This window comes from Rana temporaria, chromosome 1, assembly GCF_905171775.1.
Source record: "Rana temporaria chromosome 1, aRanTem1.1, whole genome shotgun sequence".
Lineage (NCBI taxonomy): Eukaryota > Metazoa > Chordata > Amphibia > Anura > Ranidae > Rana > Rana temporaria.
The window spans coordinates 688,057,911-688,077,085 of NC_053489.1; the positions used below are offsets into that span (position 1 = coordinate 688,057,911).

At 48.6% G+C, this 19,175-nt stretch overlaps 1 protein-coding gene across 1 annotated transcript in view; it reads right to left on the minus strand.

Moving 5' to 3' along the window:
* Nucleotides 1-15,105, minus strand: part of LOC120946154 (mucin-17-like) — a 43,250-nt gene extending 28,145 nt beyond the window's left edge. The window contains exons 1-3 of the mRNA XM_040360957.1: nucleotides 13,913-15,105; nucleotides 10,337-10,657; nucleotides 6,927-7,277 (exon numbers count right to left, since the gene is read on the minus strand). Coding sequence (XP_040216891.1) covers nucleotides 6,927-7,277; nucleotides 10,337-10,657; nucleotides 13,913-15,086 — 1,846 coding nt within the window. The 5' untranslated portion in view covers nucleotides 15,087-15,105. The remainder of the gene's footprint in view (nucleotides 1-6,926; nucleotides 7,278-10,336; nucleotides 10,658-13,912) is intronic.
* Between the last annotated feature and the right edge of the window lie 4,070 nt (nucleotides 15,106-19,175).

A 19,175-nucleotide genomic window follows, 5' to 3' on the forward strand; every position in this document is an offset into this window, starting at 1 on the left:
ACTTTTTGGCCGGAATGAGCAAAGGTACGTTTGGAGAAGAAAGGGCACATAATTTAATGAAAAGAACCTCTGTCCCAACTGTGAAGCATGGGGGTGGATCAATCATGCTTTGGGGTTGTATTGCAGCCAGTGGCACAGGGAACATTTCACGAGTAGAAGGAAAAATGGATTCAATAAAATTTCAGCAAATTTTCGATGGTAACTTGATGCCATCTGTGAAAAAGCTGAAGTTAAAGAGAGGATGGCTTCTACAAATGGATAATGATCCTAAACACACCTCAAAATCCACGGGGGATTACATCAAGAGGAGTAAACTGAAGGTTTTGCCATGGCCTTCACAATCTCCTGACCTCAACATCATTGAAAATCTATGGATAGACCTTAAAAGAGCAGTGCGTGACAGACAGCCCAGAGATCTCAGAGAACTGGAAGACTTGTGTAAGGAAGAATGGGCAAAGATCCCTCAAACAAGAACTGAAAGACTCTTGGCTGACTACAAAAAGCATTTACAAGCCGTGATACTTGCCAAAGGGGCGGTACAAGATATCAACTCTGCAGGGTGCGCAAACTTTTGCAGATGCCATTTTTTTGTTTTCTGTCATTTTGATAGTGTAAATGATGGAAATAAAATTTAACTTTTTTTGACATATTATAAGAATGTCTAATGTAATTTGATGCCTTTTGGAGATTTTTCCATCTTTCCTTGGCTTCGTTATGCACATTAATACAAATTTTTACCTGGGGTGCCCAAACTTTCCATCCCCACTGTACTTTGGATATAATATGGTGGATATGGCTATGGTATGAATATGGTGGATACTTTGGATATGGATATGGTGGATACTTTGGATATGGATATGGTGGATGTGACGGTAGTAGAATGATATCCCGGTCAAACATTCCCTTCTTCCCATAAAGAAAATCACCCAATATTCCACGAGTAGGAATCCCTGGAATCGCCCAATAAGCCACACATGAGCCAATGCTTAGTGCTGGAACAAGAGACACTTTAATGGCAGTATTCAGCTAGTTATATAGTTTACAAGCTAATCATCAATCAAAGAACAATGAAATCTCCACCCCCTTTTCACACACTGGGGGCTCCCATACAGATTATAGGTAGACACTTTGGAGCCGACCCTGTAGACACATTTCTTAAGGGTAAACACAGGTCTTCTTCACACACACAATAGATCAATTACCCTTTAAAATAGAGAGCTGGCTGGGGATGGAACATTAACATTTCAACAGTCTGTTACGCAGAGGAATGAGTCACACATGAAATCACCTTTTACCTGTAACACACACAGCATTAAACTAGCAGGGAGAGAATTACTGAAGCATATAGGCAATTGCATACAAGTCCTTCACAATGGCCCCCCTTTTTCTCCCTGCTCCGGCAACTCGGTTGGACCTTTCCTGGTCCAGTAGGGTTGACGGGTTCAGAGCTTTTAGTCCGAGGTTAACTCCGTTTGGCATTCCCGTTTTGCTTGCCTGGGCGATAATGAATTGTAAAGTCATAGGGCTGTAAGGCCAAGCTCCAGCGTAGCAAACGGGCGTTGTCCCCTGGAACCCGGTTAAGCCACACCAAGGGGTTGTGATCGGTGATGAGATTGAAAGTCCGGCCCTAAAGGTAAGGTGTGAGCTTTTTGAGTGCCCATACCAAGGCCAAACCCTCTTTTTCAATGGTGGCGTAACTGACCTCCCTTGGCAACAGCTTCCGACTCAGGTATGCCACCGGGTCGTCAGATCACACGCCGGTCAGTCCCCAAGTCTTTGTGCGATCTGCAGAGTCACCAGAAGTCAGTGTGAAGACGGCGGACGGGTCTGTGCGTCCCGCTATGGGAGGGGTGTGTCTAGGTGTCCCGCTATGGGTGTCCCGCTATGTGTCTAGGTGTACCGCTATGGGAGGGGGCAGGTTATGGCTCTGAAGTGACAATCACAGGAGATTCATAAAAAGAAAAATTGATATTTGTTGAAATGCTGTAGCACTGGTGCTCAGAGTCCGGGGGGGGGGGGGTTGGATCAGTGCCCCATAGGGTCAGCCACCCCCTGCTCCCTCCGCAGCCGCCAGGTTCTCCTCTTTGAACTTCTCCAGCTCCATCTCCAGTGGAGATAGGGGTCAGTGCCTATCATGGAGCCTGGGGGGGTCGGCCTGCTGTGACCTCAGGCGGTTGTTCTCCTCCTCCATGCGGCTTATGCACTTCTCCAGCTCCATGTACTCACGGATCAGCTCCTGCTTGCTCATGTCCTGCAGGCTCTCCACGTGGTACTTCATCATCACTCCAAAGACATGCTGGTAGGTAAATTGGATCTTGTCCAAATTGGCCCAGTATATATCTATGTATATCTGTGTGTATGACTGTGTGTCCCAAGCGTGTCATGATCCTACGGGGTAAAATGACCGCACCAGCCAAGCAGACTCTGGCTGGAAAAAGCGCCCAGAGGCGATTCAGTTCGCATGAGTTGCGCTATACAAGTCATTCATTCATTCATTCATTCATTCATCAGGAACTGGGTGGTGCTGTAAGGGGCCACTGGTTGGCCCTTGGCGAACATCTCGGCCCGCATCTGGGACGCCCGCTGCAACTCCCTCTCCTCCAGTCGCTTCTTCTCCTCCCAGGTCAGCTTGTTATATGGCTTCCAGGACCTCTTCTTCTTGGAGGGTAGCCGGCGGTGCCTCTTTCTGCCCAGCTCCCTCCAGGGCCCCAACGGCCCATGGCTGTCGCCCACCCGGCTGTCTCTTAATCCCCGGGCGGTTTTTTCGTTACCCATGACCAGCTGACAATGGTGTTCCCTGTTGTCTGTAATAACAGATTGTACCATGAGGGCTTCGTAAGGGGTGCCCAATGGTTCTTCCTGACCCAGCTCCTGGAGATCCCATGCCGAGTCTACACAATGGGCTGCTGCTGGTGGGCAGTACCCATGTTGAGACCAATTTGACCTGCTGTTGTCGTTCATGGGGCAATTCTGCTTGAAGTGACCCAGCTGTTTGCACCGGAAGCAGCGTTGTTCGTTGCCCTCCTGGCGTGGATAGCAAAGGGCTAGATGTCACCGGTCTCTTAGGAGGTTGGTATCTAGCGGCTGGTGGGTGTGAGGGCACCGTTGGTCGTGGAGGTTGTACCCGTGGTGTGACCTGGTTCGTCTTGCGAGTATCCGCATATTCATCCGCCAACTTAGCGGCCTCTGGTAGAGTCATGGGCCTGCGATCTCTCACCCAGTCTTTGACGTCCGTCTGGATGTGATTGTAAAATTGCTCCAGGAGCATTAGTTGCAAAATGTCCTCTGCAGTGGTGGCCTGGCTGCTGTTAACCCAGTTAGAGGCCGACAGGGATAACTGGCATGCCCATTCCGCGTAAGAGTCTTTCGTGGTTTTGCGTGAGTCCCTGAACTTCTGTCGGTGGGACTCTGGGGTTACTGCATAACGAGCCAGGAGCACTTCTTTAACCCTGGCGTAGCTATGGATCTCCTGATCTGGCACGGTCCGGAAAGCATCAAAAGCTTTACCTGACAGTTTGCCTGACAATATTGCAACCCACTCTCCTCTCGCTATTCGGTGCAGGTTACATTGTCGCTCAAAATCTGCCAGGTAGTTATCAATCTCACAGTCCTTTTCATCAAAAGCTTTAAAAGCGCTAAACGGAATCTTCCTTGTGTCTGCTGTGCTGTACTCACTGGCCCAGATTCAGGTAGATTTGCTCCTAATTTGCGCGGGCACAGGGCAACGATTTTGCCCTGCGCCCGCACAAATTAGCGCCGCTGCCCTCGATTCACGGAGCAGTAGCTCCGTGACTTGCGAGGGCACGCCGGCAAAATTGCCCGGCGTAAGCGGGAATCATTTAAATTAGGCGCGCTCCCGCGCCGAGCGGAGAGCGCATGCTTCGTCGGGAAACTTTCCCGACGTGCATTGCGGCAAATGACGTCGCAAGGACGTCATTTGCCTCTAAGTGAACGTGAATGGCGTCCAGCGCCATTCACGTATCACTTACGCAAACGCCGTGAAATTCAAATTTCACGGCGCGGGAGCGCGGCTATACTTTAGCACAGGCTGCCCCTGCTATTAGAAAGGGAAGCCTTGCGCTAAAGTAGCCGTACGCAAACTCCGTACCTGGCTTGCGCGGGGCCCGCGCAAGCTTGTGAATCAGTGGTAGTATGCAATTTGCATACTACATGCTGATACACAATGGGAGCGCCCCCTAGCGGCCCCCGCAAGAATGCAGCCTAAAATCTGCGAGGCATAAGAGCCTTATGCCGCGCAGATTTTAGGCTGCAGCCGGTGTAACGAGGTTCCTGAATCAGGAGCACTCGTTACACCGGAGCAAGTAAGCAATTGCGCCGTGTAACTCATGGTTACACGGGCGCAATTGCTTTCTGAATCTGGGCCACTGTTTGGAGAATGTGCGGCTGCTTGTTGGACTGCTGCCAGTTTTAACTGTAGCTCTGCGTCTCTTATTTGTTTAGCCTCCTGTAGTTCTGCGTCTCTTATTTGTTTAGCCTCCTTCGCTAACAGGTCCATCACTTTCAGCACCACATACGCCGTTGGGTTCGGACCGAACCATGCTAGCTTCTCTCTCATTACTTTGTTGGCTGGTGATTCCTCTTCCTGAATCACTGGTGTCTCCATCTATTGTACTGCTGGCGTTGCTGCAACCAAGTTCTCCTGGTCTAGCTCCATTAATTCTGCTATGATGACCCGCTTGGTTTTGTTGCTAGCAATCCTTCAACGAACTTCCAGTAGTTCTTCCAGTGTCTGCTTGGAATCCTGGTGTAAAGGAGAGTAGAAGGGAAAATCCCGCCGCTGCCAACCAGTTGTGACGGTAGTAGAATGATATCCCCGTCAAACATTCCCTTCTTCCCATAAAGAAAATCACCCAATATTCCACGAGTAGGAATCCCTGGAATCGCCCAATAAGCCACACATGAGCCAATGCTTAGTGCTGGAACAAGAGACACTTTAATGGCAGCATTCAGCTAGTTATATAGTTTACAAGCTAATCATCAATCAAAGAACAATGAGATCTCCACCCACTGGGGGCTCCCATACAGATTATAGGTAGACACTTTGGAGCCGACCCTGTAGACACATTTCTTAAGGGTAAACACAGGTCTTCTTCACACACACAATAGATCAATTACCCTTTACAATAGGGAGCTGGCGGGTGATGGGACATTAACATTTCAACAGTCTGTTACGCAGAGGAATGAGTCACACATGAAATCACCTTTTACCTCTAACACACACAGCATTAAACTAGCAGGGAGAGAATTACTGAAGCATATAGGCAATTGCATACAAGTCCTTCACAGTGGATACTTTGGATATGGATATGGTGGATACTTTGGATATGGATATGGTGGATATGGATATGGTGGATACTTTGGATATGGATATGGTGGATATGGATATGGTGGATACTTTGGACATGGATATGGTGGATATGGATATGGTGGATACGTCTACACTCTGTATACTGCGTACTCCTAAGTATCGAAGTAGATACATAATCTTACAGATACAACCAGGCCTTTGAGGGCAATCATAATGGTGATGTGGTCCAAAATGAAATTAAGTGGGAACACCCCTGAAGTAGGCTATAAACCAACCAAGTTGTCTACCACCCATCAGCACTAAATGTGACTGGTAGCCCTTGTATAAGACAAGGGGGGCTACAGTGATTTCCCTAAATGATCTCATGAACCAGAATCCTAGGCCTTCATCTTCCCCACTCCCCATACACACATCAGACATACAGTCCCTGTCTGGCAATGAGATCTGTGCCCACCTATAACTTCCATACACAGATACCAACCTGCATACAATCAGATTGGCCATCTCATTGTCTGTCGTACATAAGAATACAGCCACACAATGCAACCCCAGTGACTTACCACCGAGCACACAGGCGCTGGTGACACAATACAACCCCACACAACAACCACACACAACAACCACAAACAACCACACACAACAACCACACACAACAACAACCACAAACAACAACCACACACAACAACCACACACAACAACCACAAACAACAACCACACACAACAACCACACACAACAACCACCAAAGAACAAAGAACACCAACTTCTCATTTCTAACATTTATTATTCCCGGAGGGGGGGGGCAGAAAAAAGGGTAGAAAAGACAGAAGTTACAAGGTGAGACAAATTAGCAAACAATATATAAAAAAAAACGATAGCTAAAGAAAATGGCTTCTTCTTCTGGCATTGAATGGAACATGTGAATCATCCCCCATCCCCCCCCCCCCCAGTGACCAGCCAATGTAATACATTTCTGCAGGGGTCTCATTAGTGATAGGCGATGTAAGATATCTCAGGGGAGGGGTGTCAATGGTGATTGGTGGGTGTGATATATCCTGGGAGGAGGGGTCTCAGTGGTGATTGGTGGGTGTGATATATCCGGGGAGGGGTGTCAGTAGTTATAAGTGTGTGTTATATATCCCAAGGGAGGAGCCTCAATGATGATTTGTGGGTATATTTTTTGGGGGGAGGTGTCAGTAGTGATTGGTGGGTGTTATATATCTCAGGGGAGGAGTTCAAGGGTGATTGGTGGGTGTGATTTATCATGGGAAGGGGGTCAGTAGAGATTAGTGGGTGTAATATATCCTGGGGGCAAGGTGTGAGTAGTGATTGGTGGGTGTGATATATCCTGGGAGGAGGGGTCTCAGTGGTGATTGGTGGGTGTGATTTATCCTGGGAGAAGTAGGGGTCTCAGTGGTGATTGGTGGGTGTGATATATCCTGGGAGAAGGAGGGGTCTCAGTGGTGATTGGTGGGTGTGATTTATCCTGGGAGAAGGAGGGGTCTCAGTGGTGATTGGTGGGTGTGATTTATCCTGGGAGAAGGAGGGGTCTCAGTGATTGGTGGGTGTGAGATGCATCCCAGAAGGGGGGTCAGTAGCAGATAAAGCTAAGCTTCATGGAACAGCACTGGTCCTTCCAGGTGAAGTTCTTGTCTGGTGAGATGAGGGTACACATGTTGGTGACGGGGTCGCTAGGCATACCATCCCCCCAGTTCATGTAGTCGGTGGGTTGCCCATCTGTCCAGTACAGGTACCCCCACACTTTGTGCCTGCGGAGGCCGATCCATAGTCCATTCTTTGGCATACTAGCCATCTTCATTGTGGTGGCCACAAGGTTCTGGGTGCCGCGGTCAGGCACACTGAACAGGTCGGTGTAGTATTGGCGGCAGTAGCGTAGGGCGTCCCACCAACTAAGTGGCATGCTCATCATGTAGAGGTCGGCCAATCCATCTACAGGAGGAAGAGAGACATGTTAGTCGGTATTCACAATATTCATATGCTGAACTCCAACGTGAAATTTCCATTTAAGCCGACTCTAGGGATCTGACCCCCCCCCCCCCCCATGACAATCTTATCACCTGTCGAGTGGGGTTCCCCTTATACTCACCTCCCTCAGCAGTAAATGTTGGCTCCTTAACATCATTCCCAACAATTCTCTACACTCCCATCATTCCCCAGACTCCTGGACACATTCCATCTCCTCCCGCAATCTGGTGCTGATGATACAGCAGTGACCAGGACCATGAGCTGTTACTAGCTGCTGATTCTTCCATCGCTGTGTCTGGCGGGCTGCTAGCAGAGGGTGCAAGAGTCTGCCCAGTGTACCCCAAGTCTCCAAATGTACCCCGTGCACCCCAAATCTCCCAAGTGCGCCCTGTGTACGCCAAGTGTGCCCTGTGCACCCCAAGTCTCTAAGTGGGTCGTGTGTTCCCTGTGTCCCCAAGTGTGCTCTGTGCACCCCAAGTCTCCAGGTATGCCTTATGCAGCACACATCTCCAAGTGTGTCCTGTGCACCCCAAGTTTCCAAGCATGCCTTGTGCTCCCCAAGTCTCCAAGTGTGTTTCCCGAGTCTCCAAGTTTACCTCAAGTCTCCCAAGTGCGCCCTGTGTTCCCCAAGTGTGCACCATGCATCCCAAGTCTCCAAGTGTGCCTTGTGCTCTCTGTGTCTCCAAGTGTGCCCTGTGCACCCCAAGTCTCCAAATATGTCCTGTGCACCCCAAGTCTCTAAGTGTGCCCTGTGCTCCCCAAATCTCCAAGTGTTCCTTGTGTTCCCTGTGTCTCCAAGTGTTCCTTGTGTTCCCCAAGTCTCCAAGTGTGCCTTGTGCGCCCCAAGTCTCCAAGTGTGTCCTGCTATCCCCTTTTCTCCAAGTATACCCTTGTGCACACTATATCTCCAAATGTACAAGTGGGGGGTGCCCGTCACTCGACCGACCAGAGGGGGGGTGGGGTTGGGTGGCAGCGGATGGATTGTTTTGCCGCCCCCCAAACAAATATACCACCAACCACCACAGTGTTAATGTCTAAGTTCACCTCCCTTGACAGTGAGTGTGGCTTCCCCCAGATTGGTCAGTGAGTGAGTGAGAAACCTGTATAGCGCAACACATGCTAACTGAATCGCCTCGGGGCGCTTGGTATCCATTTCCTACTGTATTTGCCTTCAGAATAGACGGGTCAGTGAAAGGAGAAGCAGAAGACTGATTATTTCCTCTCTCTGCCACTCTACTCTCTTCGATGAGCTCCTAGTTCTGCCTCTTCCTCTCCCAGTGTGAGCTTTTCGGGACTGCAAGATTCTGACACCAAGTTATTACTTGATGTAACGCCTTCCAAACAGGCTGCTGAGTAAATTTAGTTTGGGCTTCTTCTCTAGCTACAGGAACCAGAATCATTTAGTTTAGTCTGCTTGATGCTCCACAGGCTGGGAGTTTGATTACCGTCATTCCCAACAATTCTCTACACTCCCATCATTCCCCAGACTCCTGGACACATTCCATCTCCTCCCGCAATCTGGTGCTGATGATACAGCAGTGACCAGGACCATGAGCTGTTACTAGCTGCTGATTCTTCCATCGCTGTGTCTGGCGGGCTGCTAGCAGAGGGTGCAAGAGTCTGCCCAGTGTACCCCAAGTCTCCAAATGTACCCCGTGCACCCCAAATCTCCCAAGTGCGCCCTGTGTACGCCAAGTGTGCCCTGTGCACCCCAAGTCTCTAAGTGGGTCGTGTGTTCCCTGTGTCCCCAAGTGTGCTCTGTGCACCCCAAGTCTCCAGGTATGCCTTATGCAGCACACATCTCCAAGTGTGTCCTGTGCACCCCAAGTTTCCAAGCATGCCTTGTGCTCCCCAAGTCTCCAAGTGTGTTTCCCGAGTCTCCAAGTTTACCTCAAGTCTCCCAAGTGCGCCCTGTGTTCCCCAAGTGTGCATCATGCATCCCAAGTCTCCAAGTGTGCCTTGTGCTCTCTGTGTCTCCAAGTGTGCCCTGTGTACCCCAAGTCTCCAAATATGTCCTGTGCACCCCAAGTCTCTAAGTGTGCCCTGTGCTCCCCAAATCTCCAAGTGTTCCTTGTGTTCCCTGTGTCTCCAAGTGTTCCTTGTGTTCCCCAAGTCTCCAAGTGTGCCTTGTGCACCCCAAGTCTCCAAGTGTGTCCTGCTATCCCCTTTTCTCCAAGTATACCCTTGTGCACACTATATCTCCAAATGTACAAGTGGGGGGTGCCCGTCACTCGACCGACCAGAGGGGGGGTGGGGTTGGGTTGCAGCGGATGGATTGTTTTGCCGCCCCCCAAACAAATATACCACCAACCACCACAGTGTTAATGTCTAAGTTCACCTCCCTTGACAGTGAGTGTGGCTTCCCCCAGATTGGTCAGTGAGTGAGTGAGAAACCTGTATAGCGCAACACATGCAAACTGAATCGCCTCGGGGCGCTTGGTATCCATTTCCTACTGTATTTGCCTTCAGAATAGACGGGTCAGTGAAAGGAGAAGCAGAAGACTGATTATTTCCTCTCTCTGCCACTCTACTCTCTTCGATGAGCTCCTAGTTCTGCCTCTTCCTCTCCCAGTGTGAGCTTTTCGGGACTGCAAGATTCTGACACCAAGTTATTACTTGATGTAACGCCTTCCAAACAGGCTGCTGAGTAAATTTAGTTTGGGCTTCTTCTCTAGCTACAGGAACCAGAATCATTTAGTTTAGTCTGCTTGATGCTCCACAGGCTGGGAGTTTGATTACCGTCCGCTGACTCAAGGGCGAAAGGTTTCAAGTACCCGTCCTGAATATTTAGTAGGGCCTATACTGGGGAGGTTGGCCCAGATGGTGGATGGGTTCCTGGTAAATAGGTTGGAGCCCAAAGGAGATTGTTTTTCCCCTGACTGAGAATGGAGCTCCGGGGGATTCTTGCCCTGGGGTTCTCCTACTGTGTGCCTGGCTGCTTTGTACTTACTTGGGAAAGAACCTGTGTAACTCTAGTGAGCCCTACGGGGGGGATCACTATGTTTATTAATAACCCTTCTTACCTTTGCAGGTCTTGGTGGTCAGGCTTTTGAAGACAGTGGTGTTGGGAGTGGTCATCCCTTGCAGACTGGTGTTGGGACTGGTCATCCCTTGTAGACTGGTGTTGGGAGTGGTCATCCCTTGTAGACTGGTGTTGGGAGTGGTCATCCCTTGTAGACTGGTGTTGGGAGTGGTCATCCCTTGTAGACTGGTGTTGGGAGTGGTCATCCCAAGTAGACTGGTGTTTACGAGTTGCGGCCTCTGGCAGCTACAGTCCGAGCCACTGCCATAAAAGTTGAAGGAGGCCGAGGTGTTCCCAGCACAGGGAAGCGAGATGACATTACCTGCGCAGAACAAAAAGTCACAAATCAATGTAACATCTACTCCATTTCTATTATACAGGATTTATATAACGCCAACAGTTTGTGCAGCACTTTGCAATTTGTAAAGGAGACAATACAGATTACATTGGAGGGGTAACTAGCCTCAGGCACACTGACCACTTGCCCCAAATCTCCTATTGGGGGGGCCCTGGGTGTCCAAACTGCCCCCACAATGCGGCACATTTCATAGAATCTGTGCAGTCATTAGACAGCCAAGATCATAAGCAAAGGCACAGAGCCAATCAGAGGGGCTCTGTGCCATGGGATCAATGTGGTTGGTCACATCTTGTGTCTACATTTCAGAGCACGCCCCTTCCTCCTTTGCCGCCTATCCTCTTCCGGCACCCGTTCCCTGTGCTTTCCTGATTAGTACACTGCTCTTACTGACTATCAATGAAACAAAGGCACAGTGTAAGGGTGGCACTGACCACCAATGTAATGGGGCACACTGACCGCTACTGTAATGGGGCACACTGACCACTACTGTAATGGGGCAAACTGATCACCAATGAGACACAATGTAAGGGGACACTGACCACCAATGAAAGGGAGCAAACTGACTGCCAATGAAAGGGAGCACACTGACTGCCAATGTAATGGGGCACACTGACCACTACTGTAATGAGGTATCATCATTAGCACCGGGCACCTAGGGCACATACCTCTCATCCCCTGCGGGCTTCCCTAGGTCCACAACACCACAATCACCAGCAATGGCAGCAGATGGCGTCTCTCCCCACAAACTGTCACCACAATATACTTCTGAGCTGGGGGAGGCTCCCCCTCAGCTCTGACATGCCTCATGACTTGGGATGAGCCGAACACCCCCCTGTTCGGTTCGCACCAGAACCTTCGAACGGACCGACCGTTCGCACGAAGATTTAGAACCCCATTGACGTCTATGGGACTCGAACGTTCGAATTCAAAAGTGCTCATTTTAAAGCCCAATATGCAAGTTATTGTCGGAAAACGGGTTTGGGGACCCGGGTCTAGCCCCAGGGAACATGTATCAATGGAAAAAAAAAGTTTTAAAAACGGTAGTTTTTTCTGGAGCAGTGATTTTAATGATGTTTAAAGTGAAAAAAAATGCAAAATTCCTTTAAATATTGGACCTGCTGGGTGTCTATAGTATGCATGTGAAGTGGCACGTGTTTAGAACTGTCCCTGCACAAAATGAGATTACTATAAGAAAAAAGTCATTTAAAACTGCTTGCAGCTTTAATGTAATGTTTGGTCCCTGCAATATGGATGAAAATCACTGAGAAAAATATCACAGACACAGACAGTACACACACCACGTAGCTTTAGGTGCAAACTACAGAGGACACAGGCAATAAACCATGTAAGAATACTGCAGCTAGCACAATCACCTGTGGAAACTTCAAAAGGGATGGATAGCCGCACTCCAAAGGAACTTCAAAAGTTGTCTTTATTAATAAAATAAATGGAAATGCATCACAGGATACAGCCAAAGAATCGGGAAAAGGAGCAGCACTGAATTAGTGTGAAACGCGTCGGCTGCTCCTTTTCCCGATTCTTTGGCTGTATTTTGTGATGCATTTCCATTTATTTTATTAATAAAGACAACTTTTGAAGTTCCTTTGGAGTGCGGCTATCCATCCCTTTTGAAATTTCCACATTTGCCTAGTGCATTGCCAGCACCTTTGGTTTCCTGAGAGTTTCCTGATTGCTTGTTGGACCCACCTGGAGCGGTGACTCCCTTCCCCTGTTCATTTTGGATTTAGCACAATCACCTGCCTGCCAGTATATTAGGAAGAATTGATCTAGCTAAACTATACAGTGTATAAATATATATACAACACCTGGGATGTATATATATCCTCTACACACTGTAACTCTAACTGACTAGCCTGCCTGCTCTATCTACCTACTAAAAATGACTCTCTCTCTCTGTCTTCTCTCTCTTAACCTCCACAACACACTACACAAGGCCGACCTGCAGGTGTGGGGTGTGTACTAAACCCCCTGAGCCATAATTGGCCAAAGCCACCCTGGCTTTGGCCAATTATGGCTCTCCGTTTTTTGCAAGCTGTGATTGGCCAAGCATGCGGGTCATAGTGCATGCTTGGCCAATCATCAGCCAGCAATGCACTGCAACGCCGCAGTGAATTATGGGCCGTGACACGCGATTCGAAATTTGGCGCGAACGGCCCGTAGCGTTCGTTATTCGACGAATGGTCGAACATATGATGTTCGACTCAAACACGAAGCTCATCCCTACTCATGACACAACACTGGGGGTCCCTGGGAGGAAGGACATACCCCGGCCATCTCATATGCACTAAGTTCTGTAAGTTCAGACAGGGATTGCACTGGGAATATAATGGGGGGGGAGCAAAGATTTGTGCTGGGATGGGGGTTGAAATTTTGTTCTGGGGAAAGAGGATTTGTGCTCAGGGGGGATTTGATGGAAGATTTGTTTATGGGGTTGGATATTTGTGTGGGGGAGAGTATTTGTGCCAGGTGATTTGGGTAGGGGGGGGAAGATTGGTGCTGGGATGGGAGTTTTTTTTAGGGGAAGGTGATTTGGGAGGGGAGTTGTGCTGAAATAAAAGATTTAGGGGAAGGAGATTTTTGTGGGGTTGGATATTTGTGCTGGGGGGGAGAGTATTTGTGCCAGGGGATTTGGGTAGGGGAGAAGATTTGTGCTGGCATGGGGGATTTTGAGGGAAGGTGATTTGAGAGATGAGTTGTGCCGAAAGCAAAGATTTGGGGGTGGAGATTTTCATGGGTTGGATACTTGAGAATTGGGGGGGGGTTTGTGGGGAGGGTGGATTTTGGGGAGGGGATATGTGATGGGATGAGGGATTTGGAGGGGGGATAGGACTTACTCTTTACTATTCATCTACTGATGACCTTCATTGCATTCCAACGTTCCTAATATTAGGGGGCAGTATTAATACTTTAGGCCTTCCCAGGTTGGGAAGGGAACATCTTCTGGTTCTTTAGGGCGGAGCTATGAAAGACTAATGGGAGGGGTTTAACATCTCAGATGTTAATTCTGAAACCTTGGTAAGTAGGCCGTTGGTCAAATCTATACTTTCAGTAACTGTCCTTTTTTTTTTTACATACATTTTTGTCTGAAATAATCCTCAAATTATCTCTGCAGTGCAGACAGTGCAGCTTGCATCATTGCTGAAATACTATAATAATACAATTGTAGGAATGACAGAATACTGTAAATAAAATGATTACCAGCAGTGCTGTAGGACATGACCCAGACACCTTCATTCAGAAGTTGCTGAAGATAGTGAGATCCCGGGGAGACGGTCAGCTCCACCCAGGAGTATTTCAGAGTCTTGAAGTCATCGTCATTCCAGGTGGTGTTCGGTGGGATTCCATCCACCGCCATACCTGACATTTTGCCACTAGCGGTAACTACAAGCAGATTGGTGGTAAAGCCGGTGGAAGCATGAACTACCTGGGAAGTCCCTAGGTCGGTGGTGGCCACCACATTGGTCATGAAGGTAGGTAGGGTTGTGTTGGCCTTCATGGGACTCCCGGTGCAGACAAACACGACCATCACATCGTGATCGGCAATTATCCAGAGAGCGTCCGTATTCATTTTCTGCAGGAAAACGTTTCCCTTTGAAAGACTCTTAGAGGCCACCAACGCAGACCCGTTATACACGTTCAGATTGGTGCTTTGAGACGCCATCACCAGAATGACATCATCGTTCCGTGGCTGGAAAGACAGCGGCGGCAAAACAAACGATTTTCCCCAGCTAATTTCCGGGAGCAGCTGCTCAAAGATGTAGCCGTAGGAATACATGGGATATTTTAGGTATTCTTCATGGCCGCTCAGAACGGCGACGGGTTTGTTGGCTTGTATGAAGGATCCCGAGAGGTCGCCGCCGAGCAGCTGGAACTGGGCGCCTTGGTAGGGGGAGAGCTGGAAACTTGTTGAGCTTCCAGATGTATAGGACTGGCCCTGGAATTTGACGGTGCCGCCATATAACGTCACGGTGATAGAATTCGCCTGGTCCAGGTTTAATATGGCAAATTGGGCGTTGCTTGGAAAGGCTGAGATGGGCGTGAGGGCGTAGTATTGTTTGTCTAGAAGATCCACCGGGTAGACGTATGACCAGTCGTAGCCGCCAGTCCTCCGGACCTTGGAGATGACCGATATACTGCTATTGGATGAAATGACAATGACTCCTGCGGAGGAGATGGAACTCCCATTGAGCATCACGCTGGTTGGAATAGCGAGGGCGACCATTTCTCCCTGTTGTAGGGTAACGATCTGGGAGAAGCTACAACCTTGTATTGTCACATTGACCGTGGCACAGCAGTCCATCCCGTTCAGGATGAGCTCAAACTGGGTTGTTCCCCACGGAGAGACTTCCATGAAAGCGGTAACAAAGTTCATGCCAACGTAGAGAGAGGATGACCCTACGGAGGAGAGAAAAATCATGAATCTACATTAGTGACGGGACTCACAACAGAACATAGAGATGGCACAGGAATGGAAGGTGGCAAGGCCAAATGAAATGACAATACGGGAACAAATAGGGCAGCACTTTGTGAATTGAAATAAACTTGAAATAACGTGATACAAATTAACCACTTAAGCCCCAAGCCTGTTTTTCAGATTCGGGATTTACAAGACTAAAACAGTTTTTTTTGCTAGAAAATTACTTAAAACCCCCAAAAATTATATATATTTTTTTTTCTAACACCCTAGAGAATAAAATGACGGTCATCGCAATACTTTTTGTCACACCGTATTTTCGCAGCGGTCTTACAAGCGCACTTTTTTTGGAAAAAAATTACTTTTTTGAATTAAAAAATAAGACAAAAATAAATTTGGCCCAATTTTTTTATATATTGTGAAAGATAATGTTACGCTGAGTAAAATGATACCCAACATGTCACGCTTTAAAATTGCGCCCGCTCGTGGCATGGCGTCAAACTTTTACCCTTAAAAATCTTGATAGGCGACGTTTAAAAAATTCTATAGGCTGCATTTTTTGAGCTACAGAGTAGCTCTAGGGCTATAATTATTGCTCTCGCTCTAACGATCGCGGCGATACCTCACATGTGTGGTTTGAATACCGTTTTCATATGGCGGCGCTACTCGCGTATGCGTTCACTTCTGCGCGCGAGCTCGTCGGGACGGGGCGCTTTAAAAAAAAAATTTGTTTTGTTTTCTTATGTATTTTTATTAATTTTATTATTTTTTACACTGAAATAAAAAAATAAAAAAAATTATCACTTTTATTCCTATTACAAGGAATGTAAACATCCCTTGTAATAGAAAAAAGCATGACAGGTCCTCTTAAATATGAGATCCGGGGGTCAAAAAGACCTCACATCTCATATTTAGGCTTCAATGCAAGAAAAGAAAAAAAAAAAGGAAAATTTGTCATTTAAAAAAATGACAAAAAAAAAATTGTCTCTTTAAGAGGCTGGGCGGGACTGACGTTTTGACGTCACTTCCGCCCAGCAGAGCTATGAGGACGGGTGGGGGCCATCTTGCCCTCACTCAAGTCCTCACTCTCCAGGCGGCAGCATCGGATCTCCTCCGCCGCTACCGACGGCTCCGGTAAGCGGCGGAGGGCGCGGAAAAGCGGCGGGAGCCCCTCTCCCGCCACCGATAACGGCGATCTCGCGGCGAATCCGCCGCGGAGACCGCCGTTATCGTTTACACGGCAGCCCACTGTAAAGGTGGATATCCCGGTTCTGGCAGCAGCTGCTGCCGTTACCGAGATATTCAGCTTTAAAAAGAGGACGTATATATACAGTGGGCGGTCGTTAAGTGGTTAATATAAATAATAAATCCAAACACTCAAGTGATGAAAAATGAGTGGAAACCATAAACAGTGGTGTAGGGGTGATTCCGGTAGGGGCGCGCAATTATATGGCGGCGCAGCGTATCGTATTTACGCTACGCCGCCGTAACTTACAGGAGCAAGTGCAGTATTCACAAACCACTTGCTCCGTAAGTTGCGGCGGCGTAGCGTAAATGGGGCCGGCGTAAGCGCGCGTAATTCAAATGTGGAAGGGGGCGTGTTTTATGTAAATGTATGATGACCTGACGTGATTGACGTCATGCGCCGTCCGTGTACATATCCCAGTGTGCATTGCTTCCAAGTACGGCACAACGACGTATTGGTTTCGACGTGAACGTAAATTACGTCCAGCCCTATTCTCAAACGACTTACGCAAACGATGAAAAAAATTAAAATTTCAAAGCGGGAACGACGTCCAGCATAAATTCTATCTGAATCTACCCCAAAATGGCCCTGTACACATGATCGGAAATTCCGACAAGAAAACCGTGTTTTTTTTTCCGACGGAATGTTGGCTCAAACTTGTGTTGCATACACACGTTCACACAAATCTTGTCGGAAATTCGGACCGCCAAGAACGCGGTGACGTAGATGACGTACGCCGAGCCGAGATCAATGAAGTTCAATAGGCTCTTCTGCTTGATTCTGATTCTGAGCATGCACGTTTTATTTGCGCGTCAGAATTGCATACAGAGAACCTTCTCTCAATCTTTTGTTGGCGGAAATTCGGACAGCAAAAGTCTGATGGAGCCTACACACGGTCGGAATTTCCGACCAAAAGCTCACATCAGACTTTTCTTGTCGGAATTTCCGATCGTGTGTACGCGGCATAAGAGTTCAAAGCTTCTTTGTGTACCTCATCTCCCACTCTGACCCCTCCTATATCCACATGTTTCCTTATTTTTTCCAACAATGGCTCCAGTGCGATTACATACAGGAGGGGCGAGAGCGGGCAGCCCTGTCGTGTGCCGTTATAGCAGTATATCGGTCATCTCCAAGGTCCGGAGGACTGGCGGCTATGACTGGTCATACGTCTACCCGGTGGATCTTCTAGACAAACAATACTACGCCCTCACGCCCATCTCAGCCTTTCCAAGCAACGCCCAATTTGCCATATTAAACCTGGACCAGGCGAATTCTATCACCGTGACGTTATATGGCGGCACCGTCAAATTCCAGGGCCAGTCCTATACATCTGGAAGCTCAGCAAGTTTCCAGCTCTCCCCCTACCAAGGCGCCCAGTTCCAGCTGCTCGGCGGCGACCTCTCGGGATCCTTCGTACAAGCCAACAAACCCGTCGCCGTTCTGAGCGGCCATGAAGAATACCTAAAATATCCCATGTATTCCTACGGCTACATCTTTGAGCAGCTGCTCCCGGAAATTAGCTGGCGAAAATCGTTTGTTTTGCCACCGCTGTCTTTCCAGCCACGGAACGATGATGTCATTCTGGTGATGGCGTCTCAAAGCACCAATCTGAACGTGTATAACGGGTCTGCGGTGGTGGCCTCTAAGGGCCAGATTCTCAAAAGGCTTACGACGGCGCAACGCCATTTGCGCCGTCGTAAGTCCTAATCTGGCCCGGCGTATCTATGCGACTGATTCTTAGGCCCCGTACACACGGGAGGATTTATCCGCAGATACGGTCCAGCGGACCGTTTCCACGGATAAATCCTCTCGAGGATTTGCGCGGATTTTGATGCGATGGAGTGTACTCACCATCGAATCGAAATCCGCACCGAAATCCTCTGGCGATGACGTGTCGCGCCGTCGCCGCGATAATGACGCGGCGACGTGCGCGACGCAGTCATATAAGGAATTCCACGCATGCGTCGAATCATTACGACGCATGCGGGGGATCCCTTCGGACGGATGGATCCGGTGAGTCTGTACAGACCAGCGGATCAATCCGTTGGTATGGATTCCAGCGGATAGATTTGAAGACATGTCTACAAATATTTATCTGCTGGAATCCATCCCAGGGGAGATTTATCCGCGGAAACAGATCCGCTGGAGTGTACACACCATAGGATCTATCCGCTGAAACCCATTCGCTGGGATTTTTCAGCGGATGGATTCTATCGTGTGTACGGGGCCTAAGAATCAGTTACGCATAGATATCCATTAGATCCGACAGGCGTAAGGCTCTTACGCTGTCAGATCTTACATGCAATTTTTTTCCCGCCGCTAGGTGTCGCCGACGTCGTTTTCCCCCGTCGTCTATGCAAATTAGCTATTTACGCGAGATTCCCGAACGTACGCGCGGTCGACGCAGTGAATTTACGACGTTTCTGTAGCTTTTGCGACGTGTAAAGTTGCCCCTGCTACATGAGGGGCAACCAATGTTAAGTATGGCCGTCGTTCCCACGTCGAAATTTAAAAAAGTACGTCGTTTGCGTAAGTCGTCCGTGAATGGCGCTGGACGCCATTTACGTTAACGTCGAAACCAATGACGTCCTTGCGACGTCATTTAGCGCAATGCACGTCGGTAAATTTTAGGGGCGGCGCATGCGCAGTACGATCGGCGCGGGAACGCGCCTAATTTAAATGATCCACGCCCCCTACCTGGATCATTTGAATTAGGCGGGCGAATTTACGCTACGCCGCCGCAAATTTACAGGCAAGTGCTTTGTGAATCAAGCACTTGCCCGTAAAAAACTTGCGGCCGC